Source organism: Crinia signifera, chromosome 4, assembly GCF_055691185.1.
Source record: "Crinia signifera chromosome 4, ASM5569118v1, whole genome shotgun sequence".
In the NCBI taxonomy this organism is placed as follows: domain Eukaryota; kingdom Metazoa; phylum Chordata; class Amphibia; order Anura; family Myobatrachidae; genus Crinia; species Crinia signifera.
The window spans coordinates 297869228-297889498 of NC_139220.1; the positions used below are offsets into that span (position 1 = coordinate 297869228).

General features: G+C 48.5%; 1 protein-coding gene across 1 annotated transcript; it reads right to left on the reverse strand.

Moving 5' to 3' along the window:
- Positions 1-12081: 12081 nt before the first annotated feature.
- LOC146073234 (beta-1,3-galactosyltransferase 2-like) lies at positions 12082-13005 on the reverse strand. Its single transcript, XM_083180422.1, has one exon. It carries the CDS (start codon positions 13003-13005, stop codon positions 12082-12084), a length of 924 nt encoding a protein of 307 aa, XP_083036548.1.
- Between the last annotated feature and the right edge of the window lie 7266 nt (positions 13006-20271).

Here is a 20271-nt window from a genome sequence, read left to right on the forward strand (position 1 = left end):
GTACCCTTTGCTCTCCTCACAATAGCCTAGCAGTATGCACTGTCTTGATTTCGGGTCAAGTTTCTTTCTCTTCTCCTTTGGTATATGCGCATAAGCTCTGCTCCCAAAGACGCGGAGATGACTGATGTCTGGCTTCTTCCCAGACCAGGCCTCGAAGGGGGTTTTTCCCTTCACGGCCACTGTGGGTGTTCTGTTTTTCAGGTATACTGCAGTAGATACAGCTTCTGCCCAAAAACTCTTCTCCAGGCCAGCATCATTCACCATTGCTCGTGCTCTTTCGACGATCGTTCGGTTCGCCCTCTCACTTACGCCATTCTGTTCAGGCGTGTAGGCCATCATCAGCTGATGCTTTATGCCATGTTTCCTGAGGAAGTCGGTTAGTTCTTCATTTTCGTACTCTCCCCCATTGTCGGATCTCAGGGCTTTTAGCTTTAGGCCCGTCTGAGTCTCCACTAGGTTCTTGTACTCCACAATTTTCTTGACCACCTCACTTTTCTTCTTTATGAAGTATACGTGTGTCATTCTTGTGGCGTCATCGATGAGAGTCATGAAGTACTTGTAACCACTGGTTGACTCCTCTTCCATTGGTCCGCACACATCTGTGTGCACCAGAGCTAACTGTGTTTCTGCTCTGCCTGCTGACTTGGGAAATGGGTTGCGGGTCTGCTTGCCTTTTATGCAACTCTCGCACACAGGTCTTTCGGTGTCTTTCACTGTGATCCCTGTTGCCATCCCATCAGCTAATTTCTGGACATTGTCATATCCTAAGTGTCCCAAACGTCTATGCCAGAGTTCCATCGACTCATTTTCAGCAGAGGCTGCCAAAGCTACACATTCATCTGTGTCTAGGACATATAGTTGGTTGCATCGGGTTGCTGAAGCAATTACAGTCCCTCTTTCATTATGCACCATACACCTGCCCTTTGCAAACTGGACTCTGTAGCCTTTTGCCTCGAGTACGCTGATAGCGATGAGGTTACTTCCCAATTCTGATACATACAGGACGTCTTGGATATCTGTGACTACTGTCTGTCCCTCAATTCTTAGTCTCACCGTGATTGTCCCAACACTTGATGCAGTAAGGACCTTTTCACCAATCCCTGTAACTGTTGTGGGTGTACACTGTGTTAAAAAATTGAACCACTCCTTGTTGCAGCTGAAGTGTCTAGAGGCTCCCGAGTCCATGTACCAGCAATCCCTCCTTGGCTTGTCTGCTACATTCAGTGCCGACTCGTTCTTCTTGTCATGCCGCTTGTGCGTACCACTAGTGTTCTTCATCCTGCATTCTGAAGCCTTGTGCCCTACTTTGTGGCACACATAACATTTGAATGTGCATTTCTTGGGTTTTGCACCCTTTGCTACTAAGGCAGAACCCTCAGCTATGGCATCCTTGTGGATTCTTTCTTGGAACTGTAGTAGCTTGGCCCTCACAACTTCTGTTGTAAGCTTGGTTTCATTCGACTCTAGTGCGACAACTAGGAAGTCAAATTCTTCTGTCAAGTTCTGCAGCATTACCATCGCCACTTCTTCCTCATCCACTTTTGCTCCTACACATGCCAATTGCTGAGCTATTGATAGTATTTTATCAATGTAATCGTTCATGTCCTTGCATGCATTCAACTTTGTTCCATACAGTGTGCGTCTCAAACTTATCCTCCTCATTAGGCCTTTATTCTCATAAGCACCTTGTAGAGTTGTCCACATGTCCTTAGCGGACTCTTTCCCACAGATCGTAGAATAAACATGCTGCTCCACAGCCAGGCCTATTGTGCCAATGGCCTTGTCTACCTCTTCTGGGTTTGGACTATCTCCTGGGGCTATTGTGACTTTCCATAGCTTCTCCCTTTTAAGCTGCATTCCCATAGCAAACTTCCATGTAGTGTAATTCTCTGAGCCTTTGAGTTTTGGAAAGTTCATGCTATGCCCTGTACTGTGCATTCCCGTTAACTCTTCCACAAATGTCAATTCAGAAATATTTCTTTGTGTTCTTTTATGTACTGCGTTAGCACTTGGTCTTTAGGGGGTTAATCTTCGCACACGTGACGTGCTGGGCCCATAACCTATTGGCAGAGTGTCTATATATTCGTGCTGTGTGGTTGTTAGACGACACACTTTAGAAGATGTAACCAGCTTGAGATTTATTCAAGTGATAAGCTTGCAGAATACAACAGCACTTCAGTGGTTAACTTCAGGTGCAATACAACTGATGCAGGAATCACAATTACAGGTGTTACTTATCTGTAGCGTTCAGCTTGTGCAGGGTTAATGGCAATTGACTGGTTTACGCTGCGGTATCTCTCCCAGCGACGCTACTGCCACAGATGATGGATCTCCCTGTATAAAGGACACGCTTGTAACGGGAGTACAGCGGGACTTGCTCTTACGCGCTCCGATGCACGTGGAGCTGCAAACAGGCATGGAGGATGTCACACATGCGCTGAGGCACACTATCACTTCCTACAAGAAAGAAACGCTGCCAGCAGGGTCAGGGGGCTCTGCCCTGCTATTTGCTATGTAAGCTGTCACTCAAGGTGACGTCTAGCTACAGTGGCTGCAAGGGGACAAGGCAGTCTGTAGGCTGCCCACTAACCAGTGTGTATGGAGACAGACGCAGGGCGCTGCTTTCTAACAACAAGTACCGTAATATTTTGTCTATAGGTGAACCACAAGTTCCAACAAGCCCTTAAAACCTGGGAATGCTGGCACTTGTTGTTCCACAATTGGTGGCATGATGAAGCAGTCTGTCTGGGACATTAATGCAGGAATTCAGTAGAGGACAATAAATTCAAATCTGGGCCTTTACCACAGCAGTTGCTGTTTTGCTATTCAATTGCAGGACAGAAAATGAGATGATGTGATTTCTATAGAATTCCCCATATACAGTACCTTTTTATGTTCGTCCAGAGTATGTCTGATTTTTCCTATCATTAATTTTAAGAAATAGATCATGATACTTGCTCTATCACCACAATGGCAACGACAACTGAATATAGATTTAGCACCTGGAAGTCTCCAATTAGCATAATTAGTCTGTAATTACTCTATTTATGAAGCAGTGGGGAATATAGTAACGTGTGTGTTTTTGTGAGTGTGTATGAGTGTTTGTGAGTGTGCAGCATACTTGTGTTTCCTCCTAAAATGTCCGGGAGACTCTTGAAAATCGGATGGCGTGATTGACTGGCGACAGCCCCAATCGGGTCACTTCATCTCAGCCTTTATCCTCCCAGCAGCCCTTTTTTGTAGTCATGACTTTGTGAGGAATTCCAGCCTTGGGCTGACCAGTTTGGACCTTGCATACGGACTCCATGATATCCAGAGCCAGATTAAGGTCTAAATGGGCCTGGAGCTGAAAATGATCAAGGGCCTATTATGCGCAATAATAGGGGTTGTGGCCAGCACCTTATAATGTGGGGGGCGTGACCAGTGTTCTGTTTGGGTGTTCTGCTCATGGGTGTGTATGTATTTGTGTAAATGCTTTCAACTAATTATATATGCCTGAAAAACACACTGGGCTGGCATAAGAAAAATGCACGGAGATATATTGGCGGGTGCCCTCCAAAGGTGCACCCGCAGGATGCCGATGTCCTAATATACTTGCGGGGTGAGGCGGCACTCCAGTCATAAAAAAAATACTGAAAGCCGAAACTTGGTAGACAACATTTCAGCACCTTTTATGTGGTCACCCTAGTTTACCACACCATATACCCCTTATACAAATCATGCAACACAATAGTAACCCCCTTATACTGTTCTTGCCTCTTACATATTATGACATATGGAATGAGCCAAAATTCACACCGATTGAGCCAAAATTCACACTATGGCACACAGATTGAGTCAAAATTCACGATATGCTGCACAGATTAAGGCAAAATTCATATTTTGCCACATGGATTGAGCCAAAATGCACACTATACCAGGCATGGCCCTCCTGCTGTTGTGAAACTACACATCCCAGCATGCCTTGACATAGTTTTAGCATTCCCTAATAGCAAAACTGTGGCAATGCATGATAGGACTTGTAGTTTCACAGCTGGAGGGCCATAGTTTGGACATGCCTGCACTATACCAAACAGATTGAGCAATAATGCACAATATGCTTCATAAATAGAGGCATTGTGTGCCAAAGGCGCGCATTAAAAATTTACAGCATAATGCCCATTACATGTTAAGCCACACGCCATAATGTCCATTAGGTATTATGCCAAACACCATAATGCCTATTAAAAATGATGCTACATAAGTGTTGCTTACCTACATGTTCATTGCCAGGGTTTCCATGTTCATTGCTAGGGGTTCCATGCTCATTGCCAGAGGTTCCATGCTCGTTGCCATGTGGGATTACATGTTAATTGCCAAGGGGGAATACATGCTCGCGGTAACTGGGGGACAGCCACCGCCAGGCAGAAATGACAGCCATTGACAGCCGGGCCAGATTAAAGCAGGCAAAAGGGGTCAGTACCCATGGGCCCCCTCTAGCTAGGGGCCCCCCGTGGTTGGCATGTATTTTTAACAAAAAATTTTTTTTTTTTTAGCTAAAGGTTTTGTGCATGGGAGTGCGGTAGTGCTGCAGCTTCACCTATCTGCCAATGTGACAATGATTAATGGTGCTGAGCATCAGGAGCCAAGGCACACTGACTGCACAAGTGTGCAGTGCATTACTGGGAGTTGACTAAGTCACATGACACTTTTCACAAGAGGGCAGAGGCTGAGAGGTTTATGCTGAGCTCTGAGTGGTGGAGCTCATTACATGCTTCTCAGGCCTATCGAGGACAGCAGCAGCAGCCTAGTCATGGGAGGGTTTTTAATCATAGGCAGCACTGACACTGTGAGGTCTCCTACAGTCCTATAGAGTAAGCAGTTACCCATTGACCAAGTTTATACTGTCTTTACTCTGTGTTTTGACAGTATAATATTCTCTCATGCAGTTTGTGGCCAGTAATGACAAGTGCAAGGGGGTCCCCCTGTCTAAAGTGCCCAGGGTCCCCCAAAGGCTCAATCTGGTACTGATTGACAGCCGGGCAGATCGCAGGGGGCTGCCCGGCTGTATTCAGAGCACTGCATATCCCGGCTATTTGAAATAATACCCCTTTCACACCAGAAAATGCAGGGACTTACCCAGGAAAATGGTCCCAGGATCATGCAGGGACATTCTCGGACTGGCCCCTTTTACACGAGCCTAATCCCTGCATTTTTTGGTGTGAGGGGGAGATAAAACCACCGCCACCCCCCTTTAAACAAACACCTATATCTTCGGAACCAACTGACCCATTTACATGTAGGCTTCGAATGATTTTGGTCCCGTGAAACTGGGCCGTTTGGTTCCAGAGAAATCTGTCCTCAAACAACATGAAATTACATTTCAGAAATGAAAAAAAAAATTGGTTTACCCACAATATCTCTAGAACCAATTAACCCAATATGGACCAGGTATCAGATTGAAGGCCCAGCGATTTGGGTTCGACTGAGATCAACCTCGAGCTTCTGTGATGCCGGAGTGGGAACTGGCAGCCGTTGGAACCGGGTGGCGGGTCCCATGTTATCCTATGGGGACACCGTTCCAGGTTTGCCTGGCGGTATCTCTGGTTCCTGGGGGGCTAGCGACACAGGGCTGGGCTTGTTGGAAAGCCCTGGCCATCAGCTACAAATTTGGAGAGTGGGCCTGGAGCTGTAGCTCCATCAGGCTCATTGTTAATCCGGCCCTGATGATATCATACTTGCCTACCTGACCCTCTCCATGCGGGAGAAAATGCTCTGTTCCTGGACTTCCCTGGTAATGTATGATTGCCATCACCTGTGGTGAAACACCTTTACCTAGCTCCCCACAGGTGATGGCAATCATACATTACCAGGGAAGTCCAGGAACAGAGCATTTTCTCCCGCATGGAGAGGGTCAGGTAGGCAAGTATGCATGATATGTGTCTTCCTGCTATGTCGTACGCGAGTGTGGATCATTTGGTTGACAGGGTATTGGTCGACAGTCAATAGGTCGACTACTATTGGTCAACAGGCAAAAGGTTGCCACATGAAAAAGCTCGACAGTGACAAAAGGTTGACACGTGCAAAATGACATCATGGATAAGATTGACACAGGAAAAGATTGTCATGAGTTTTTCAAATTTCTTGGGTGTCTATGTTGGCATATGTCGACATGCGCCCCCAAAGAGTGCAACGTAGCATGATATGCAGTATTTTGACGGCTTCTCACTGTGTAGGTGCCCAAACTGAAGCCCGCACCTCACTGACCCCCTGGAGTAACAAAAACAGGGATCAAGAAGTAGAGATGAGCACCGGGCCCAAAGATTTGGATTTGGATCCGTTGCCGGGATTTGGATTTGGCTTTGTCAAACAGCAGTGAAAGGCTTTGGATTTTTTCAAAAATGGTCAAAAAACGCCCAAATCGCGTAATTTTTTAGTCTTGTGGGCACTGTGTGCATAGCGGTGCTATTCATGTGGGCAATGTGTGCGTCGGTGTCGCTAGTCTTGGGGGCATTGTTTGTGTAAGCGGTGCTAGTCATGTGGACATAGGCGGTGCTATTCTTGGGGCTTAGGCTGTGCTAGTGCTGTGGGCATAGGCGGCGCAAGTCTTGGGACGTAGGCGGCGCTAATCCTGTGGGCATTGTGTGCATATGCGGCACTAGCCTTGTGGACATTGTGTGCATACAGTAAGCAGTGATACTCATGTGGGGATTGTGTGTCTGGGTCCAAACCCAGAAGTCCTATCATCGCAAAGGACGCAATAGCCGCCCTTTGACAAATTCTTCATGTGTACGGCGTTATAAGACGCCTTAGTGCATGCAGAGACTGGCGGCAAGCATCTCAAGTTGCTTTCTGCATTCTGCCCACTGTTACTGATGATGTGTGTGTCATCAACGACATCCTCCATCATCTTCGTCTGTACATGCAGGACAACAGAGCATGCCCTCCGCTTCATTCTGCTGCCGATTGTCACGTCCAGCATCCGCAAGTGTGTATGCATTATATCATTAATGATGCATGCTGCTGCGATTTGTTAGCGATGCCCATCTCCGTCGTCTGTACATGAAGGACAATGGGGGATATTGCCAGAGAGCCATGCTGCACTGCCCACATCCCCCACCTTATTTATACCTGCCACTACCACACACCCCTGTGGAAATAGATACACCCATAGGTGAAGCTAGACACGCCCGTTGGGCGGGACATGACACGCTCCCTCAATGGAGCACTTTGTGCGGCAAAATCTGGTGACCCCTGAAAACTCTGTGAAACTACTTTTCAAAAGTAGGCAAGTATGGCACAAACCCCTCTGCTGAGTCTGCACTGCACTGCCACAAACTGAATACAAAGAAAGTCCTGAAACACCCCATTGTGGACACCATCCTGGGCCACACCATCACCCAGAGACAACCCCTGATCCACTGTGGACACCATCCTGGGCCACACCATCACCCAGAGACAACCCCTGATCCACTGTGGACACTATCCTAGGCCACACCATCACCCAGAGGCAACCCCTGATTCATTGTGGACACCATCCTGGGCCGCACCATCACCCAGAGGCAACCCCCAATTCCTTGCTGGCAAATTCACATAAGAGGAATTTGGATCCCCAAACAAAGAACTGCCAGCGGGGCTCTACTACTTATGTCCCATTCTCAACAATACCAAGAGAGGATATCTAAGAATAAGGACATCAGATCTGCACATACAGAGCACTAAAAACCAATTGGTTTCTCCAAAAATACGGTACCATATGGACTTACAATATTCATCAGTTCAGTCAAAATATTTTAATTTCGCTTCCCCTTTCCCCTCCCCTTATTTTTTTTTTTTTTTTTAATGACCAATATCTGACCTAAAATGTTGTGAAGTTTATATTATTTAGAACCATAATTAAAAAATAAAATAATAACCAATATAGTGGTACTCGAAAAGTCTAAGTTCTAATTTTGTTAAACATTGGATATCAGCGCAGTCAAACCCCCCCTTTTTTCCACTGCCACAAACCCCTCTGCACTGCACAACACCCCTCTGCACTGCACAACACCCCTCTGTACTGCACAACACCCCTCTGCACTGCACAACACCCCTCTGCACTGCACAACACCACTCTGCACTGCACAACACCCCTCTGCACTGTTTAACACCCCTCTGAGTCTGCACAGCACAAACCCCTCTGCAGTATGCACAGCACAAACCCCTCTGCAGTATGCACAGCACAAACCCCTCTGCAGTCTGCACAGCATAAACCCCTCTGCAGTCTGCACAGCACAAACCCCTCTGCAGTCTGCACTGCACAAAACCCCTCTGTCTGCACTGCACAACCCCCCTCTGCACTGATTGCACTGCACCCCTCTGCACAACACCCCTCTGCACACTAATGATTGATGACAAGTGATTGATGACAAGTTCAAGTTCAACACCCCTTCTGCCTAACGCCCAGACCCGCCACGAGCAAAGCTGTGCGCAGCTGGAAGCGTGACTGTGAAATGGTGCCGAATTCTCTGGACGTCGAGCTTCTATAGTCTAGGCGTCTAGATTCCTGAACAAAGCCAGAAACTCGCGAGCGCTGCTCGTGGGATGTCGGGCCGGCTATGTTTGGAGCGGTTCGGAGTCCACAGAATCCGAACTGCTCATCAATATCAAGAAGTAAAGCCATGTCCCTCCCGCAAAGCTGTGCCCTCCACTGAGGCCATGCCCCCTTTTCCCGGCCATGCCTTGAGGCACTATTATTTTCTGTGTCATATCTGGAATGTGATAGAGCCTAGGCATGTCTCTGGGTACAAACAAATGTGAAATTCATTAAGATATTGATAGACTAGAGTTGACGGTAACATCACATCACACAAAATAACTTAAACATTTATTGTAGTTGACCCCATTTCCCATTGCCCTACTGGGGCACATAGAATGTGCTCCCATTGCTGAATGTATCTCACCAACATTTATTATGTCCATGTTTTGCAGCTTAGAGAAATGTGGCTCAAGAGAGACAACGTACTCTGTTTACCAATTTGTAATAATGGGTTTTTGAGAACAAACAGGGGCCCATGCATGTACTAAGTCAACAAAAGAGCTTGCATCAACCAGCAAGGATGTTACTACAGTATAACAGGCTTTGCAGCAGTACAGGGTATGGGACTCAGAGTCCTGGGTACTTGTGTATTAGTACAGCGCCCACTTTCCCTATGTACGCTAACGTAGTGAAATCGTATCGCATCGCATGCCATTATTGTATGGCATGCGATGCGATGAGATACGATTTTCCTATGTCATTTATTCACTGCTCTCTGTCAGTGAATATATCAAAAAAATCGTATACGATCAAAAAATCGGGTCCGATGAAAAATCGGATCCGATATCAGATCCGATATCGGACCCGATTTTACCTGTTATAATGGCATTTTATGTAATATAATAATTGGGTCCGATCAAAAAATCGGGTCAGATGAAAAAATTGGATCTGATATCGGATCCGATATATCGGATGATATTGGACTTGATATCGGATCCGATTTTAACTGTTATAATGGCATTTAATGTGTTATACCAGTGGTTCCCAAACTGTGTGCCGTGGCTCCCTGGGGTGCCTCGGGACACTTGCAGGGGTGCCTCGGGTTGGTGGACCAGGATCAATTCAAATTTATGATCAATTATTTATGGACAAAACCAGTGCTGGTGGCTGCCAATCATAAAATAAGTGTACATTCAGAAGTAAATCCTGCCCTTTAACACATAACTGAACCTAAGTAGCACATATAAAAACAATATACTTAATTTATATTTTTTTGGGGGGGCCTAGGGGTGCCGTGGAAAAATTCTGAAACGCTAGGGTGCCGTGATATGAAAAAGATTGGGAACCCCTGTGTTATACAATTAAATTACATATAATGTAATTTATTTAGGTCCCCCCCAATATCAACGTCATCCCGAAGCATGGCGAGCGGCGGCGGAACGCGTCCGCCCGACCTTTTCATACCCCCACTATCCACGTCAGCGTGGAGTTGATTTTATATAGTGTGGCAAGCGCAGCGAGGCGAGCGTAGCGTGCCCCACGAGGGGACGCGTAATACATGTAACATAATACACGTCCACTCGTGGGGCTCGCTGTGCTCACTACTCTTCAGGGCTCGGTGGCTCGTTGCACTCGCCACCCTATATTACATCAACTCCACACCGACGTGGATAGTGGGGGTATGAAAAGGTCGAGCGGACGCGTTCCGCCGCCCCTCGCGGGGCTCGCTGCACTCGCCACGCTTCGGGATGACGTGGATATTGGGGGGGGGGGGCTAAATAAATGACATTATATGTCATTTAATTGTATACCACATTAAATGCCATTATAACAGTTAAAATCGGATCCAATATCGGATCCGATATATATATATGGTACTCTTTACTTAGAAGGGCGCCCATCTCGGCCATCTCGGGCATTGAATGCACTAAAAAATCAGGTGCGATGCGACAGACGAGATGCCCGAGATTTCCCATAGGGAACAATGTTAAATGTCTCAATTGACCCGATTTTCCTGTTCAATGCCTTAATTGACCCAATTTTTCCATAGGAAACAATGTTAAATGGGCCACAGAGGCCAAATAGGCACCCTGAAGTGAATAATGGCCACCCGAATTGTTAACGCCACCCCACGATCAACGTCAACCCGAAGCATGGTGAGCGCAGCGAGCCCGCGAGGGGCGGCGGTACACGTCCTACGACCTTTTCATACCCCCACTATCCACGTCGGCGTGGAGTTGAGAATAGAAAGTGTGGCGAGCGCAGCGAGCCACCGAGCCCGAAGCGTGGCGAGCGCAGCGAGCCCCGCGAGGGGACGTGGATACCTTCACAGGTATCCGCGTCCCCTCGCGGGCTTCACAGCTGTCCGCGTACCCTCGCGGGGCTCGCTGCGCTCGCCACGCTTCGGGCTCGGTGGCTCGCTGCGCTCGCCACACTTTCTATTCTCAACTCCACGCCGACGTGGATAGTGGGGGTATGAAAAGGTCGTAGGACGCGTACCGCCGCCCCTCGCGGGCTCGCTGCGCTCGCCACGCATCGGGTTGACGTTGATCGTGGGGTGGCGTTAACAATTCAGGTGGCCATTATACACTTCAGGGTGCCTATTTGGCCTCTGTGGCCCATTTAACATTGTTTCCTATGGAAAAATCGGGTCAATTGAGGCATTGAACAGGAAAATTGGGTCAATTGAGACATTTAACATTGTTCCCTTTGGGAAATCTCGGGCATCTCGTCGGTTGATCGCACCCGATTTTTTAGTGCATTCAATGCCCGAGATGCCCGAGATTTTTTACTAACGATGCCCACGATCAAAATCGTGGGCGCCCTTCTAAGTAAAGAGTACCATATATATATATATATATATATATATATATATATATATATCATCCGATATAAATATATATAGATATATTTTTTCATCGGACCCGATTTTTTGATCGTATACGAGTTTTTTGATTTATTCACTGACAGAGAGCAGTGAATAAATTAAATAGGAAAATCGTATATCATTGCATGCCATACAATAATGGCATGCGATGCGATACGATTTCACTACGCAGAATAGCCCACTAAGCTATTTGCTTAGTGGGCGCCGTGCTATTACACAAGTACCGAGTCCTGTTTTATGTATATATTATACTTGGTATGGTGGTGCAGGTCCACATATATCTCTATAAGGGAAGTTACAGTATGATGTGTGAGGTCCTGCTCTTAAACTCAAAACAAGGGGACAGATGAACGATCCTCAGCTGAAATGTATGACAATAAGCATCAACAAAGTTGCGTAAAGCCCCTAATATCAGTGTCTCAAATGGGCCCAAAAATTTCCTGCGGTTTCTGCTACAGTGATCTCCATGTGTTAAGGCTTCTTTCACACTGCCAAAATAAATGAGTCACATTAATACACCTTTCAGATTGCAATGCTGATTCGGACACAGGATCTTGATGCTTTAACCATTAAAACCGGGTTATAAGCTTTGGTGCTTTCACTCCATTCCTCGACCCAGGGCAACACAATAGGAACCCAGCAATTATCTGGGTCCGAGGTGCGGTGTGAAAGGAGGTATTAGAGTGAAACTGGCACTCTACCAGCTACAGGTCTTTACAGCCTCAGTGAAGTCTGGCCAGAGCTTCATGACCTCTTCTGGTGTATAGTGGTGGACTGTAATAAGCTTTGTAAACTGGCATCTGCTATACTCAATCTTGTCCATTATAAACCACTTTCCTGCTGGCTTGCTGATTGGAATCCCTAATGCTTTCAAGCACATTCCTACAAATACGTCTTCAAAAAGGAATAGGTGTAAAGTCTTTGCTTGCATGTAAATCTTTTCCACCAGGTCCCCAGAGAAGACGTAACCTGTGCCAGAGCAGTAGGGTGGGTATCTATTTTTGGAGTACTCCTCGAATGATACATACCACTTGCTGTTTTTGTTTCTGAAAGGTCTAGCTCCAATCAGCACTTTTCCTGTAAAAAAATTCTCCTTGAGAGGACTCTTTGGCTGCAAGATTTTCTCCACAAGAAACCAAGGGTTGAAGAACATGTCAGAGTCAACTTTCATAACGTAACTAACACCAGGACATAAGCGGCTGATCCACTCAATACCCATCATAGTCTTGAGGGTGAGATTTTTGTAGGAGTCTATAAAGTCTTGCTGTATGATATCATGAAACATGAAGCTCTCCTGTATCACATTCTCCTGAGTTTCATTTTCATTGCTAGCTGGCCACCCCAATAGAAAAAGCCTTGTGATAGGGATACCCGCTATCAAAGTCTCATTGGCCCAAGTCTTTCTCAAAACATTTCTGGTCTGAGTCTCTTCAGGTCTTGAAGGAATGAGCAGAAGCAAAAATGGTGGACCGCTTGTACATTTACCGTCCTCTTCTATGAGGTATGGAAACTTGAATGTAGACCACCCAAAGGGAACCGAAGTGTTCGTGGAGAACAAAACTATATCTCTGCTTGTGTCAAACTTATTGTGATACGTGAAGGAAACCAGCATAATAACCATGATGAAAATAATAGTTTTTGATATGGTTTTCCAGTGACCACAACATAGAGGAGGAGTAGATGGAGGTTTCTGTGATGGGCTTCCTGCAAAGAGGATAATGTTACTGGCTGCCCAACAACACATTCTTAAGTCTGCAGTATTTTGTATCCAGAGCCGGCCCTAGCCAATTTGAGGCTCTAGCCAAAATTCTGTCTGGTGCCCCCTAGCACCGCCACTAGTGATCATCTGACCCAGCAGACATCTCCCAGCAAAGCACCCATCAACCAGCAGCACAGATACAAGCAGCAGCCAGCAACACCCACCATCCACTGACATATCTATAAGAGGTGCAAGGTGTGAAGTGCACACGGGCCTTTGGGTCCAGGGGCCCCACACACTGTACACCCTGCACCCATTTCATTCTACTCACCTCTCTGTTGGTCCAAGAGCGCAGTGGTAAAGACCACTAAAATATGGTCACCACGCATGTGAAATAGAGGTGTCTTTGGGGACACGGCACAGGCACCATACTCCCTGAGACCTCAGCATGCACATTAGACTTTGGCTCAATTGGAGAATATACTGTACTGCACTGCCAGAGAAAAGGGGTCCGAACTGGAACCTTCACATGGGCCCCCTCCTCTGCCACCATCCATTACCCATAGCAATCCTTATTTCGGTAACCTGTGTCATCAAGAGCATTAGTATACCCATACCTCCCAACTGTCCTGCTTTTTTTTTGGGGGGGGGGGGGGGTAGGGGGAGTATGGCCGGAGACCCCAGGGCAATAGGCTCTTACTGCCAAATTAAAGAAAATGTATAAAAAAATTATTTGATGTTATGTATGGGTGCGACGGCTCCGGTCCCCCTCCTGTGGACCCCCCTGGATGGCATACTAGCATGGACTAGCATGGATAAGCAGTGCACCTGGAGCCGATGCAGCTGGGCTGCCATGCACCATACACTATAGCCTCACCACTCTCAGGCGGTGTTGCCTGGCTTACTGATGAGCAGCAGCTACGCTTCATCTACAGGGAGCTGCATTGGGTCAGGGAGTAGGAGGTGGTTGGGTACTGCGGCTGGGAGTCTGGACTCTCTGGCTCCCAGGGCGCTGCACCCGGGGGGGGATATAGGTGCAGCTTGGCATTGGTGCGCTGCAGCCCCGGATAAGCTCCAGTGGATGCAGTGAGGAGGCGTACAGTGATCCCCCGGCATGCCGGAGGCAGGAGGTGGTGCACTGCAGCCAGGGCCGGCGCTACCCACTCAGCAGCTCCTGCAAAGCAGGGAGGCGCCATGCTGAAAAGGCGCTGTCTCCCTCCCTGCTCTGCTAACGCTGCCTCAGCCCTCACTGTCACTCCTGCACGCCGCCTGCAGCGCCTGTCTGACAGCGGGCGGCAGTATGGAGAGCTGCTCCCTGCACCACGAGTGCACACAGCCTGCACGCCGCCCGCAGTGCCTGTCTGACAGTGGGCGGCAGTTTGGACATCGACACTTGCGCTGAGGCATGTAGCGCTGTCTGTAAATGCCTGGATGACATGTCATGTCCGGATCCGCCCCTTACCCATTGCTCCCTGCGCCTGTCAGCTGTCAATGGAATGACGAACAGGCAGCAGTGCCGCCTCTCCTTCCTTCCCTCTTCTCAGTGTGCTGTGCCAGTGCCACTGCCAGACCTCAACACTCCGCCCCCTCTATCTCCTCCCCTCTTCTTCCATCTCTCCCCTCCTTTCCCCCTTAGTCACGAGGCAATAGCAGCGTGCAATGTGATGTGCACTCCTGCTCATACAGTACAAAAAGTATGTGCTGTACATTACTTTTTGTACTGCTTTCGGATCACATCGCAGACACATTGCATGCCTGCTATGCGATGCGATCTAGCCCATAACGTATGCGATTCTCGCAGTGTGTATGGGCACCTTTAGTGCCTGCAACATTTTGCGGACACAGCACTGAGAGGGTGTATGCATACATGTACATGCACCCGAGATCCTCCATAGGATCGCATGTTGCATACGCTCCCAGAATTGGGCTGCAGCTTGTTGCAATGGAAATGTGAAAGGGCGCGAAATTTATGGTTTGCAGGAGGGCGCCGGACACCCTAGCACCGGCCCTGACTGCAGCCCCGGGCCGGGGGCTGCAGCTAGGCAGTCTCAAGGTTGTACTGGAGGGCAGCGGCTGCTCCGCATAGCCAAAAGGCACCATGGGAGGTGGAGTGTAGGGATGGACATCGATGGTCGATGTTTCATAAACATCGATGTTTTTCTTTCGATGTTAGTGTTTTTGGCATTTAATGGTGACTTTCCAATGTTTATCACCATCCAATGCTAATCATTTGATGGTGTTCCGATGGTAGCTTATTTTTTCTAATTCCCAAAAGCTATGCCTCCCCTGGCTGCTGTGTCTGTGTCACGGAAACTTCCTAGGTTAGTTAGAGGCTGTCTGACTTTCTCTCTGCTTCAGACGCCTGTTAAGTCCCCTCCCTCCCCCTCCCCAATCTAGGGTTGCTGCAGGGCCCACTGTTAGCTCTGATTGGCTCTCACTGACTGAGAGAGCCAATCAGCACAAACTTCACCCTGCAGCAGCAGCACCAGTCACTCACACAGCAGCAAATGACACAAACACACAGAGTAGTGATGGCCATCGTTGCCATTGCCATCGATGGTTTCCATCGATGGCAATTCTGCAACTGGCCATCGATAGTGCTTAACTATGCAGTGGATGACCATCGATATTTTTGCATATCGATGGTCATCCATTGTGTTTGAAAACACGGGGCGTGGGGCTTCGCGGGTGTCTGGGGTGGAACTAGCATGCACTAGTCATATAACTAGTTTTCACCATTGAATACTTTTGATGCGATGGTTAGTTACCACCACATCCAAAGATTCAATGGTGGAAGCCCAGCCATCATTTGATGGTTGTCTTCCGATGTCCATCCCTACCGGTGGAGCGTAGTGGTGGAGGCTGCATCTGGGGGATGGGTAGAAGGAATCAACCTGGCACTGAGGCTAAGTGTTTTAAATAAAATGTGTACCCCTATTGTAAATTGTATGTGCAGCACTGAGCCAGGAGTGGCAGACAATGAATTTAAATGCATTATGGTGTTTGGGAGCCTGTAATTAATACAATTTAATATTTATTTTTAAAAGAAAAGATGCACTTACTTGATTGTTGTGTCCCAAGGGGCTGCAGGATTCCCCCACAGTCTTTACCCCAAAAACAGAATACCTTCCCAGGCAGCCTCCAAGCTGGGAGGTAACAGAGAGTCCCATGGAGCTCCAGGGAAAGCATTCTAACAAGCTGAGCGTTTCCCTGGAGCTCCATGGGACTCTCCGTCAGTGGGCAGGAGACCCTGGCAGGTGATCAGGGCTGCCCATCTCTGGAGTTCAAGTCTGGGCTAGAGATGTTCAGATGGTCCCCTGACAGGCACCTGAAAGTGCTTTTAGGTGGGAAACCTTCTCCCTAGCCATACAGACCAGCACCTGGGTGGTACCTAGCGCCCCAAGTGGGTGGAAGTCTCAGGGGTTTAACAACTCCCCTCTGTCCATAGAGGACAAAGCGGAGCATGCACGTGCCCAACTCGTGCACAGCTCCAACACTTAAGATGGTTGGTTGGAGACCAAAGGGTGGGCTTACCCTCTATGGTAGTGTGTACTGGAGTAAGTTAAAAGGAGAGTCTGCAAGCCCTGGAGCTCTGCACTTCTTCTGTATGTGACTGATCTGAACATACTGTATATACAGTATGCTTTGCCTCTTAGGAATAAGAGAGGGTCCTTTTAAGGACTTATACTTGAGCAATAAACATCCTTTGCCATCATCAAGATGACTGCTATCTTGCGACCAACAGGATTACTGCAATAATCCCATTCTCCTCCTGTACTGGGATCCAGCATCTCCAAGTTCCACTGTGCTAGCTACCATCCTAGAGGCCTGGTCAGCAACCAGTGGGGATCAGCAGATGCCAGTCGGGGGTGTGTCAGTAGCGGGTTGATGCAAACACCCTAGCAGGTAGTACTCACATGCCAGCAGGTTGACCTGAGCAGATATCCTCAAAACAAAAAGGTCCAGGCTGACCCCCCCCCCCGCCCCCGGACTGAGGCAGGTTCTCTCTCTCCCCCACTCCCACCCCCCCAAGGAGGCAAGTACTCTTCCCCAACCCCCCCCCCCCCCCCCCGATGGAGACAGGTTCTTCCCCTGCTGGACATAGGCAGGTTCTTCACGCCCCCACCCGGTCGGAGGCAGTCCCCCCCCCACCGGTACCTGAGCAGCACAGGGATTGTGGTCCATGCAGCACTGGGTTACCGGGCAGTGGGGTCCCCGCGGCGGATGGGCAGTCAGCGGCGGGGTCCCTGCGGCAGATGGGACCTAGTATAGGTCCCATCAGCCGCAGGGACCCCGTCGCTGACTGCCCATCCGCCGCAGGGACCCTCTGCCCGCCCCGCGCTGCCCGACCCTGGCACCCTATTAAATTCCCCACTATATGTGGCCCTCCTTAAATATGTGTCTGCAGCAGCGGGGTGGCGGTGTGGGGGCACCGAATGTGCGGGGGTCCCTGGGCAACCGCCCCTGTCGCCCCGTGGGTAATCTGCCACTGGAGGAGGGACTAATAATCTCTCTTGGATGAGTCCAGGCATTTTTGACATTAGGAAGACAATAAAATATAAGTGCGCAATGACAGATAGTAGTGGCGACCCAAAGAGGAGGGTCTGCTGCAGCACAGTCTAAAATGCAAATAAGGGAGCCACCAACTGCCCCTTCTCCACAAACATTGCCAATCATCACTGTCCGGTACTCACTGACTGTTGGTGCCATCACTTCAGGTCGGACTCCACAACATTGCTTTTTTCTAGGAAAAAGATGTTAATGTTGGAGGCTCAAGTTCTCCTTGAACTTTCCTATTATTCTCTGATACAACTTCTCCAGAACAGCAAATCCTTGGAGTTGGTCCTTACCGATCTTTGAAACAAGTCTGAGCGGCCATCTTAGTTCATGTAGCAGCACTGAAAAATGACAAATATTTTCAGTTTCATTTAGACTCTAAATTTTAGAGGATGATGTAACAAATGAGAAATGAACAAAGTGTACAAGACTATGGGGGAGATTCTCTAAGCTAAAAATGCGGTAAAAAACCCTTATCTGGGTTTTAACCGCATTTTGGGATGCACTAAGCATCCCCCGCAGGGTTACCGCGGTGGTGGGCATCGCTAGAAAAAACCCACACCGCCCCACCGCCGCCCCGCATGGACCCCCGCCGCCCCACATCGCTTCCCCCTCACCTGTGTCCGGGTAGCACAGAGCTGTGCTGCCTGGACCTGTGACCTCCTCCCTGCACTGATCCTCTTCTGGGTGCAGTGAGGAGGAGAGCCCGGCGCAGCAGCAGCCAGCAGCCGGGTAAGGGAGGGAGGGGGGAGCTGCAGGGTCTCGATGGGACCCGCTGACTCACCGCAAAGGACAGCTCTTAACGCAAGAGCTGTCCTTTGCCATAATTATCGCATATGTTACAGCATATGCGATAATTATGAATGCGGTAGCCTGCGATAGGTGGCGGTAAGGGGGCGCGGATGTTAGAGCATCCCCCCTATGCCTAGAAGTATAGTAATAGACAGGTACACGTTGCTGATCCTTGGATTCATGTCTGTCATCTGTTCTGTCATTGAGAAAGCAAACATTGCATTGGAATAGAAGAGTGAGATCACACAGCATCTATTCCCGCAGCCAGAGTGGCTGGGGACATGGCCAGCAGCTCACAGAGCCTCTGGCCATGCCACCACAGCAGCAAAATGGGGGCATGGCCTCGTGTGAGTGACACAATTTGTAGGCTATGCCCCCTTGCCACCAGGCCACACCCCCAAATTTCATCCCGCTGTCAACTATCTGAAAGTTGGGAGGCAGGCCTTGTGTGAGCTAGCTGCCGAAATAGAGGAACAGCACTGTCCAGATTGTAACCTATGTCCTATACCCCCAACAGTGCACTATGCTCACATGGTGGAGGAGATGTATTAAAGCTTTTAGGGGGGGAGGGGGGGTGTGATGCAGGCACTCCAGTTCCGGGAGTCTCTGCACAAAGGGGGCCCATGACTACAGTTTATAAAGTGTAATTTGTAAAAAAAAAAAAAATCACATTTCCCGTAAAGCAATGTAGAGGTGGTGTGTTTGGGGGGGGGGGGGGGGGTGTCACTCCGTCATCTCCCTGCAGCCTGCTTCTCCCCTCACGCCGGGGACAGCTAAGCAGGCTGTCCCTGGCGCCTCCTCCTCCCCTCTGCAGCCGGAAGGACATCCGGCTGCTTTACAAGGAGGAGAAAGGGCTTACCTTCCGGGTCCGGGAGGACCTGGACTAACGTAAGTCAGAGGGAGGGGGACAGGGGGGTCGGCGGGTTTGCGGCAGAGGTGTCGGGTAGCGAAAAGCCTATAGGCCTATAGGCTTCTATAAGGTATTGCCACCCAAAGGTGGCAATACCCTACTATGCATGGCCTACATCACAAAACGTACCAGGAAAGACTAAAATATCTTAATATGTATAGTTTACAGCAGCGAAGGGAATGGGGGACATGATAAAAACTTTCAAATATATCAAGGGCTTTAACAAGGTACAGGTGGGAGACATTCTTCACAGGAAGAGGAGCAGCAGAACACGAGAACATGCACTGACACTAGAGGAAGGAAGATTCAGGTGGGAGAGATTCTACACAGGAAGAGGAGCAGCAGAACACGAGGACATGCACTGAAACTAGAGGGAGGAAGGTACAGGTGGGAGAGATTCTACACAGGAAGAGGAGCAGCAGAACACGAGGACATGCACTGACACTAGAGGGAGGAAGATTCAGGGGAAATGTGAGGAAGAATTACTTCACAGAAAGAGTAGTAGATAAGTGGAATAGCCTCCCATCAGAGGTGGTAGAGGCAAATACAGTAGTACAATTTAAACATGCTTGGGATAGGCATATTGATATCCTTACAAAAAAATAAGGATCAAATATGGTTTGAGGTAACATGTTTAAAAAAGGGGCAGACTAGATTCTTATCTGCCGTCAAATTCTATGTTTCTGTAATCACGCTGCAATTTTGAGACACTTAAGAGATTGGCTCCATAAGACTGTAACATAAACCGATACGGCATTGGAACAAACCTTTTTAAATAACTGTGACTTAACCAGCTTCCTTCACCTTCACGATCAGGAAGTCCCTGCCGTGGTTAAATCAAATCCTTTACTATGGACAACAAGGAGGCTGTGGCATATCTTAAGACACAAGGCAGGTCTCAATCCAAGTTACTCTTTTCACCTACCCCT